Source organism: Quercus lobata, chromosome 9 (assembly GCF_001633185.2).
Source record: "Quercus lobata isolate SW786 chromosome 9, ValleyOak3.0 Primary Assembly, whole genome shotgun sequence".
NCBI lineage: Eukaryota > Viridiplantae > Streptophyta > Magnoliopsida > Fagales > Fagaceae > Quercus > Quercus lobata.
In genome coordinates, this window is record NC_044912.1 from 6,259,358 (window position 1) to 6,269,921 (window position 10,564).

The 10,564-nt window shown below is 35.4% G+C and overlaps 2 protein-coding genes across 5 annotated transcripts; one reads left to right on the forward strand and one right to left on the reverse strand.

Annotated features, from left to right (window-relative positions):
* Nucleotides 1-4,379: 4,379 nt before the first annotated feature.
* On the reverse strand, nucleotides 4,380-6,842 carry LOC115962264 (60S ribosomal protein L9). Its single transcript, XM_031081171.1, has 3 exons — nucleotides 6,386-6,842; nucleotides 4,852-4,974; nucleotides 4,380-4,752 (listed from the first exon to the last, which is right to left on the reverse strand). Exons 1-3 carry the CDS (start codon nucleotides 6,758-6,760, stop codon nucleotides 4,666-4,668), a joined length of 585 nt encoding a protein of 194 aa, XP_030937031.1. The 5' UTR covers nucleotides 6,761-6,842; the 3' UTR covers nucleotides 4,380-4,665.
* Nucleotides 6,843-8,369: 1,527 nt separating this feature from the next.
* Nucleotides 8,370-10,126, forward strand: LOC115959562 (WAT1-related protein At5g64700-like). 4 transcript variants are annotated; one of them, XM_031078002.1, is made up of 6 exons: nucleotides 8,370-8,470; nucleotides 8,576-8,692; nucleotides 8,799-9,030; nucleotides 9,217-9,274; nucleotides 9,436-9,587; nucleotides 9,718-10,126. In XM_031078002.1, exons 2-6 carry the CDS (start codon nucleotides 8,577-8,579, stop codon nucleotides 9,769-9,771), a joined length of 612 nt encoding a protein of 203 aa, XP_030933862.1. In that variant the 5' UTR covers nucleotides 8,370-8,470; nucleotide 8,576; the 3' UTR covers nucleotides 9,772-10,126. The 4 variants fall into 4 exon arrangements, with proteins under 4 accessions (XP_030933862.1, XP_030933864.1, XP_030933861.1 ...); XM_031078004.1 differs by having other exon boundaries at nucleotides 8,370-8,692; nucleotides 9,144-9,274; XM_031078001.1 differs by having other exon boundaries at nucleotides 8,370-8,692.
* The last annotated feature ends 438 nt before the right edge of the window (nucleotides 10,127-10,564 follow it).

The window sequence follows — 10,564 nt, forward strand, 5'->3', positions numbered from 1 at the left end:
TTTTTGGTTGAATAGTTGCTATTTGGGTGAATCTAATTAGGCTTATTATAAAGAAAGGTGACCTAACTACAAAAATGAAAAATATTATAAATAATATAATAAAAAAATTGGACCCAGGGTGCCAGGCTCCCTTGGCCCCCACTTGGGTCCGTCCTTTTTTCTCATATTTAATGTGTCCGTATTCCATGGGGTTGTTAATAACTTAATACTTTGGTGGAAAGTTTGTGCGACTTTCGTTTGCCTAAATTAAATAGAATGTTTGATAATTACTATTGCAGAACATGAATTCAAAGCTTCTAGTGTATTAGGTAACTAATCAACGTCCATATGAAGATGGTCTTTGTCAATGGGAAGCACCTTAATCTTTCAAATGTGTTAGGTACATATTTTTATGTTGGAAAAACATGAATTGTAACAGCTTAGAACCCAATTTTATTTAAAATCCATTTAGGATCCGCTTATTTTGCTGAAATTGAATTTTTTTTGCTAAAAGTGCTGTAGATAAAAAGTAAAAGTTAGCTGAAATAATACTATGAGATCCATGAATAATACCAAAAAGTGTAGTAGGACCCATGAATAGTAAGAAAAATAAGTTGGCAAAAATAATCTTTGCCAAATTGCCAACTTATTTTACTATTCAGCTTATTTTTGCTACTATTCATGGGTCTCACTGTACTTTTTGATACTATTTATAAGTTTCACAGTACTTGTGGGGCCTGAAATTTGAAATCTCAGCCCACTTCACATCAAGGGCCCAAAGCCCAAGCCGAGGAACCTACTGCCGAGGACGTGTGATGAAAGCCCCTTAATGGTCCAAGAACGTGGCCGAGGACGATCTCACGCTCAACACCTCACAAACGCCTAAAGAAAAGGACAAACTCAGTACGAGAGCAGTACAAACGAGAAAGCTGCCAACGCCATAATGTGGAGCCCAACGCCTGGCAAGCCCATACTCCATACCATGCTATCCAACTTTTCCCTAACCACTCTGACGTATGGATTGATAGGACGAGTAATTACCCCAAACAAGGAAAAACTGACACGTAGATGAAGAACTGGAGGTGAGTATTAGTATAAAAGGGAAAAGGAGCTAAAAGGGTAAAGGGGAGGAAAAAGGAGGAAGGATGGGGAGAATGTAATGCTCCTCGGACTAATTCCGAGGAGCCAAACCTTTCAAACTACATCGATGTAAGGCTCAACTATACAATCCAAACCCACCTTCGTAGGAGCTCTCATGAATAGTAAGAAAAATAAGTTGGCAAAAATAATCTTTGCCAAATTGCCAACTTATTTTACTATTCAGCTTATTTTTGCTACTATTCATGGGTCTCACTGTACTTTTTGATACTATTTATAAGTTTCACAGTACTTGTGAGGCCTGAAATTTGAAATCTCAGCCCACTTCACATCAAGGGCCCAAAGCCCAAGCCGAGGAACCTACTGCCGAGGACGTGTGATGAAAGCCCCTTAATGGTCCAAGAACGTGGCCGAGGACGATCTCACGCTCAACACCTCACAAACGCCTAAAGAAAAGGACAAACTCAGTACGAGAGCAGTACAAACGAGAAAGCTGCCAACGCCATAATGTGGAGCCCAACGCCTGGCAAGCCCATACTCCATACCATGCTATCCAACTTTTCCCTAACCACTCTGACGTATGGATTGATAGGACGAGTAATTACCCCAAACAAGGAAAAACTGACACGTAGATGAAGAACTGGAGGTGAGTATTAGTATAAAAGGGAAAAGGAGCTAAAAGGGTAAAGGGGAGGAAAAAGGAGGAAGGATGGGGAGAATGTAATGCTCCTCGGACTAATTCCGAGGAGCCAAACCTTTCAAACTACATCGATGTAAGGCTCAACTATACAATCCAAACCCACCTTCATAGGAGCTCTCATGAAACCAGGACCAGACCGCTGCCTAGCCCCCAAGGGCAGGCCTTTCCAAACCCACTCTCTACAAATCGCATTGTCCGGGCCCTTTACATACGAGCCCAACGTCATCCTTGGGTCGTGAAAAATCGTGTCCCTACAGTACTATTTCAACTAACTTTTATATTTATGTACAGTACTTTCAGCAACAAAATTTCAATTTCAGCAAAATAAACAAATCCCAAACAAACTCTTAGTGTATAAAGATTGGTTTTGTAACAAAAAGACAACTAAACTTTTTATGTTGTTGCAACTAGACCTCTTCGTTACAAATTTTTAATGATTTGGAGCAAAAAGAGGTTACATTGCAGATGAAGTTAAGGGGTGCTATTTGCTACATCAGCAGAGTCCTTGTTCGGAAATAAAAGCACAAGGGCATTTAACACAAAATGTTTAGTGATTGATCATTACCGATCATTAAGACAAACATACCTATATATATATATATATATATATATATGTTTTTCTTTTATAAATCTATATTTACATATATAAAAACTTATAAAGGTTCAAAATGCAAGTTCTCTGCGAAACTTGTTTCACTAGTACAGTGGTTGAACTGAGAAGTCAATGCTTTAATGGGCTAGGCCTCACCACAGGAAAATTACAGTCACATAACAGAAACAGGGGGAACAAAAAATAATTTACCAATGGCACAATCAAATTCTCCCTACGGCACAATGAAATCAACTTAAGAAAAGTGAGTCATATTCAATGTTTTTCGTGCATCACACATGGAGAAGTTAACAAGAAAACCTACATAATTCAAACCTAGGCATTTTTAAGATAACTTTGACAACAACCGTTCTTTTTTGAAGATGATGGAAGAAGCAGAAAGATGGGGGAAGGGCCGTGGGAGAAATGTTAGATGTAGTTATTGAATTTGGATAGGAGGTAATAGTTATTGACACTACTCGCAGACCCACTTATTGCGTGGGAAATAATAATTATTTTATATTGTAATCATTCATCTAAATTAGAGGATTTAGATGAATGAAAAGAAAAAAGAAAAAAAGCAAAAGCATAAAACTCATTAAAAGAGTCCTATTAAGATTTAAGAATAGGACTTCTTTTATAACAGTTCTTTTGACGGTTTTCTTTTCTCATCATGTTGAAATATTAGCACTCTATTTGTCAATTATATTTTGTACATTAAATCATTTTTCACTTAAAAATTACTACTATTTTATTTTCCTCTCTCTCTCCAATTTACACTATTATTTTTTTTCTTTAAATTATACCAAAACTCTCCTATTCCTCTATCATTTTATTGCAAACAATGTTGATAAAATGATAATGCAAAATATCAACTAAAATAATGTAAAATAATGAATCAATCCATTTCAGTCTAGTTCGGTCATGCTGAAAGTTTTTCAATTTTTAGGAAGAATTTGGAAGGGATGGGAGAGGGTTTCTAATTTTTATAATAATAATAATAAAAATAAATTATCAATTTTGTCTTTATAATGTCAATCTACATATTTCTTTAAATTGAACCCAAATTTATATTTGAAACTTTCAATTAAACCCAAATTTATATTTCATATAAGTAGTTTGTGTGAGCGTCTAGTACCAACTATCATCACACTCCTAAATATATTGGTGATTGAAAAATGTATAAATATCGTTAGACAAACAAAGAAACCATGAATTAGGATGAAGAGAAAGTTTTGACATTAAACCAAAAAAAATAGAGCTTTAGATCACATGGATAAGGTTAGTATAATTTTTCATAAATTACTCTTGCCGTGTTGTACCGTACCTATATCCTTACTTCCTAGTTTGCAAGAGAAATTGGAATGACAGAAACTCTCAATATCTTTGAATCAGACTCAATGAACACAGGTGAACTCTTTGATTAACAAAATGGCACTTCTTATTTTTAAAAAATAATTAAAAAAAAAAAAAGAATTATTTGTTCATTTATCAAGCCTAAGGACAAGACTGACCTCACAATACTATATCACATATGGCAACTCAGGAAAATTATTTTACATTAGGTGAAAAACTCACCAATGATAAGGTTTTCTTTTTTCTTTTTCTTTTTTTTGATTGCGAGAACTAAATTAATATATATATTCTCCCGACTTATATAGGTTCAAAATGTAAGTTCTCTGCGAAACTTGTTTCACTAGTGTCAACACCAATATGAAAACTTTGTGACTAACAGCACTAGCTTACGACCAGATTGCTTGGGAACGAGTTACAGTGGTTGAACTGAGAAGTCAAAGCTTTAATGGGGTTGGCCTCACCACAGAAAAAAATTAGTCACATAACAGAAACAGGGGGAACAAAAAAACTTTTAACAATGGCAGAAACAAATTCTCCCTATGGTCCAATGAAATCAACTTAGGAAAAGTGAGTCATATCACCCCAAAAAAGGAGTCACTCCCTGCAAGGGAAATCCAATGAAGAGGGCAAAAAAAGAATGCCAAATGTCTACAAACAAAAAAGAATTCAAACTTAAGCCTAGAATATAGGGTATGTTTGTGGAACCATCCATTGAATGTCCTTCATGCATCACACATGGGTCTTGCTTAGGTTAAGATTCATACATTACAACACTATTGTTTGAGTAAAATTGACACATCTTGAGCAGAAAACTTTTGTCCACAAAAGCTGGGCATAACCATTCAAAATAAAAATTATAGTCCAACTATAAAAAGCTAGATGATTCAAAACCTAGGCATTTTAAAGATAACTTTTCAAAAATTTTGATCAATTACAATTACAATTACTGCTCCTCTACGATGGTCCCCCTCTCACTGACATATATGCCGTCAAGGAATTTCCGGATATCCTTGTTCTTCACGTGGCACTTCTGCAAAACCAACAAGAGATTAGGTCAGCAAGTGCAGATAACATATAACTGAAATGATTGTACATTTTTTTTTATATGTGCTTGGACAAAGAAATGGACCTGGTTTATCAAGGCAGCAGAACGAGAGACAAGTTCGATGTCGTTCCCATCCAGTACAAGCTCATCCTTGACCTTCTCAGATCGGAGAATAGTGACCCCATCAAGCATATCTACCTTCCTTACCTAAAACCCAACAAACACAAAAAAAACCAAGTCAATTAATTTGTCAAAGTTTAGTATCAACGAATCCAGGCCTTAGCCTTTCGCAACATTGCAAAAACTTAACAAGCAGCACCATAAAATGCTTAAGGAGCTGCACTATTACAAACTAAAAGCGCAGTCACATTCAGAAAGTGAACAAACAATATCAAAGTACTACATGAGTGACTACTATTGACACCACCAAACTATGAGCATTAACATGTAGAACCATAAAAGGCTTTAGGCCTGCACTATTACAAAGGCTAGTTAAATTCGGAAAGTGAACAAACAATAGGAACTATAAATATTGCACAAAACAGAGTCTTTGTAGTATCATAACATTTTTTGTTTTGCATATTAGATATTAAAGTACTACATGAGAGTGACTACTATTGAGTATTGACAACACCAAACGATAAGCATTAACAAGTTGCACCATAAAACAATTAAGGGACTGCACTATTACAAAGGCTAGTCACATACAGAAAGTGAACAAACAATAGGAACTTTAATTATAGCCCATAACAGAGCACTCTGTAGCACCTAACATTTTCGGGTTTGCTTATTAGATGTAAAACTACTACATGAAAGTGATTACTATTGACACTACCAAATGATAAGCATTAACAAGTAGAACCATAAAACACCCAAGGGGCGGCACTATTACAAAGGCTAGTCACATTCGGAATGTGAACAAACAATAGGAACAGTAACTATAGCCCATAACAGAGTACTTTGCAGTATCCTAACATTTTCGGTTTTGCATATTAGATATAAAATTAATACATGAGGGTGACTTCTATTGACACCACCAAATGATAAGCATTAACAATTAGAACCATAAAACACGTAATGGGCTGCACTATTACAAAGGCTATTTACATTTAGAAAGTGAACAAACAATAGTAACTTTAATTATAGCCCATAACATAGTACTTTGTAGCATCCTAACATTTCATATTTGCATATTAGAAATAAAATTACTACATAAGAGTGACTACTATAAGCATTAACGAGTACAACCATAAATCGCGTAAACTGCAATATTACAAAGGCTAGTCACATTCCAAAGGCGAACAAACAATAGGAATTAGGAATTGTAACTATAGCCTATAACAAAGCACCTTGTAGCATCCTGAAGTTTCTGTTTTGCACATTATATTTATAAAAAGTACCACATGAGAGTGACTACTATTGACACCACCAAATGCATTAACAAGATTTAAACTTTCCCAAACACTTTTTCACAGCATTCAAACCAAAATCGATTACTACAACAAACATACATAATCCACAGTAAACGAAAACTACCCAGATGCAAAAAATGTGATGCAAAAAATGTAAAACAAGGAGAACCCAATTGAAATAAACAGCGAAAAGAGAAGTGGGTCACCTTTTTTTCTCCAAGAAAATTCCTGATCTCGATGGACTTGCTGGTGTTGGTGATGCTGGCATTGATGGGGAAATGAGCATAAACGAACCTCATCTTGTAACGGTAACCCTTGGTGACACCGGTGATGAGATTCTCGACGTGGCTGAGCGCGGTGCGGATGGCGGCGGAGGTCTTCCTGGAGCCGAACCAAGCGTCGATCTTCAGCTTTCGGTTCCCAGTTTCCTCGTCAGTAATGAGATCGAAATCCAAGTTCAAGTGCTTGAAATTTCTGACGAGCTTGCCACGTGGGCCTTCCACCTCGATGACCTTAGCGTTGACCTTGATCTTGACCCCATCTGGGATGTCCATGGTCTCAGATGACAAGATGGTCTTCATGGTGTCTCTCTCTCTCAAACTCTAGCTGCGCCTCTCTGAGAATGAAAAACAATGAGGTGGTGGTGGCAGCCAAAAACCCTAAACTATGGGTGTATATATTCAAGGTACAGTAAAAACCTAAACCCTTTTGGGCCTTTGTTTGTTTTTTTGTGGCCCAATTCTGTTGAGATCGTTTTTATTTATGAATATTGGGTAAGATTAAATTTGGGATTTTTAAAAAAAAAAAAAACCCAATTTAAGCTATTTGGGTTGGTAGTTCTAAAAATCAGCTAATCTCTGTGAATTGGGCTTGGTTTGGTTAATGGGTCGCAATCATTTTATCAAACTTAAGAAAGAAATTTGGACGTTCAATTTTTGTAATCGTGATTCATGGTGTAGAGACATTGACCCATAATGTATTGGATTATGAGCATATTTCTAGTAGTTTGATGACTCTGTATTTTATAATTTGCTATCTTCTCAAAAAAAAATATTATAATTATATAAATTATATTCTCTAATTTTTACTTGTTTTCATTTTTTAATTTATGGTTTAATTTTTTTTTTTTTTTTTTTGGGTTTTCAATCATTTAATTTTTCAATGTACCCTTGCAGTCCATGTTTATCCCAAGTCATTAAACTCTACACAATAAAATAAAATAAAATAAAGTTTTAGTATCCAAACTTAACAAAACCAAGAAAATTATATTTATTTATTTATAAAATATGTGAAATCATTTTTTAATTAACCATGACTCTGAAAAAAAAAAATTATCACATTATTGAGACCAACCAAAGATTCTACCTCCAAATAGCTGCCCATACCATTGGCCAACCCTTGCATAACCTAAAAATCTTCCAAATGGGTGCAATGCGTCAGTCTTTTCTGAGATTTAATTCCGGCAATGTGGATGTGAAATCTACACGAAATCACATTTAATTCCTCTGATAAGATTTCCTTCTCCAATAAGACGAGTCTCCTATTGGAATATGCAGCTTATTGGCTATTGGTTATGTACCATTTCTTTCTGAAATGTATATAACTATAAATCAGTATACTTCTGAAAAATGTAAAAAAAAGAAAAAAGAAAATTTCCATATGCTCCAATGCTTTACAGAAGGTTCATGGACCTATCTGTCTTGAATTTTGAATATGTTTGACCTTTATATTAGCCAAATGCCCACCAAGGCACACTTTTGATGGTTGAATGTTTTGGAAGTTGAAAGATGGTATGCATAGACTTTTAGCTTATGTGTAGGTATATCAGTATACGCTTCTGCGTCTTTATACCAAATAGATGTTTGATTTTTGAAAAAAAATTCCATGGCATATCAATTATTAGTATTATTTGAGAAAAGATTGTGAATATCAATTTTAATTTTATGTAATGAGGTATAGTCAGGTAGTCCCTTTTTTTGGCAGGTTGCTCTTTTTGTTTTCTAATCTCAATGACATGTTGATTTCCGCCTTTTCAGGCTGAAGCAAGGCATGAAGAGATACTGGGTCAGCTTCTTTATGCTGCCAAAATTGTAGCCGAGAAAGAAGGTATTCTTGATGGTTTTCGTGTTGTCATAAACAATGGCTCGGATGCCTGTAAGTTATCAACTCCATTTTCTATAATGTCTCTAGATCTCCTTTTAAGTTGGTTCTGCAATGCAATATTTCCTTACTAGAATATCTTGGTTTAGACCCAGCATAGGATTGGTTTAGACCCAGCATAGGATCATTTGGTATAGACCATTGTTAAAGACTTAAAGTGAGTCAAGTTTTGCCAATTCTAATTGATAAACCAATGCTGACTTCTTGAGTCTCTTTTTTATTATTTATAAATACAGAATGTCAATGACTGTGGGACTGTATTATTATGGTCTTCGAGACACCAACACTACATATGCGATGAGCTTCTTCAACTTGATTCCAATGGTTACCTTTGTCTTCTCCACAATCGTAGGGTATAGTATACTAATCATCAATTGAACTTATTGTAGTAGATGTGAAATTTCAACGTCTATAATCACCAAAGCAACATGTCAATATTTTGTTTTTTAATGGTTGTAGTATAGAGAAACTAGGACTGACTACAAAGGCAGGCAAGATGAAGATTCTGGGGGCAATTTTTTCTGTGGCAGGAGCACTAATTGCTTGTCTTTATAAAGGAAAAGCTTTCCATATTGGTCATCAAGGTCTTCACCATAATGTTGCTCTGAAAACATCTATAGCTCATTGGGTCCGTGGCACTTTCATGTTGGTTGGCTTTTGCCTCTCCTATAGTGTGTGGTACATAGTTCAAGTACGTATCACATTATAATCTACAATCAATTTCTTCTCAAGTCTTCTTTAAACTTTACCACATCCTTTTTTTTCCCCCAAACAGGCTAAGTTTGCTCAAAATTTTCCCAGCAGAATACTAGGCAATAATGTTAGCATGCATCATATCATCAATGCAATCAGCTGTAATAGGCCTATGCTTAAATAGACAGAAGGCTACATGGAGCGTAGGGTGGAATCTGCAACTACTTACAATAGTTTACTCAGTAAGTTTCCAGGCATAACCATTACAAATGCAAATTTGCAATGGTATGTCTAATTATTTTCCTTTGTTAGACATCATTTTTATTTGAATATTGCTCTACATTTAATTGTTATTTTGTACCCAGTTATGTTAGACAGTGACAAATGTATTTTATCCATCTAGGGAGCACTAGCCACGGCTGGAACATTCTGCCTAGTTACATGGGCAATTGCAATTCGGGGCCCCATTTATGCCCCAACGTTCTCTCCACTGTCACTAATTTTTGTGTCCATATTAGAAGCTCTCATACTTGGTGCAGAAATCAGACTCGGAATGTATGACATGTTTTCTTTCAATTGAGCCAGAGATGTTACCTTTTGACAAGTTATTATGACAGTACATTTTCTTTGTATACCACTCTACATATATCAAATCAATCTCACTTTTATTGAATTATCAATGCAGGTTGCTTGGCTCAGTTTTGATCATTGTTGGGTTGTATTCCTTCTTGTGGGGTAAAAGGAAGGAGATGAAAAGCTTGCTTCAGACAAATAATGATACTGGTAGTGTAGTAGCACCCACAACCGCTGATGAATCTGTAGTCGTGTAATCAACAGTTGTAATGACAAAAGCGCGCGTGTGGGGAGGGGAAATGTTAACAGTATTGTGTCTTGTGAGTGCTTTTTCAATCCAAAAAATAAATTTGTGGCGGATTGCGCAAAACATACACATTAATCAAGGGAAATAAGTGTAGCTTGTGCACACACATTCTATTATCTATCAGTATCTGTGCAGCTACAGGAAAAGCTTCTCATCCTCCTAAATCTAATAATATAAATTTCTATTTCCTACTCATATGTGCACCTAAGAGTAGACATGGCAAAACTGGCAGGACGGGTTGGGTTCAATTTGGGTCAATCGGGTCGCAGGTCGGGTTGACCCATATTTTTCAAACAAGTTTTTTTTATATATTTTTTTTTTGGAAATAGATGCAATCTGTCAGTTGTTTATGAGTTCCTCAACAGTGATTAGATTCTCACTGGTGATACTGTTACCACTTACCAATTACCACTAAACATTTGATACCCAAATTTGGTGCAACTCTTGTTCCAACTTTCTAGAAACTAATCTTGGTATAATTTTCGATCCATTTAAAGTAGGAAGAGAAAATAAAGGTAGCAAGTAAAGAATGACAAACTATAATAGAGTACAATCAACTGATATATACATCCAATTTAGTAATTTACCAACACATATAACATGCACATGCATTGTACACTAATATTAAAGAATTGGGATTTCCCTTGCTCCT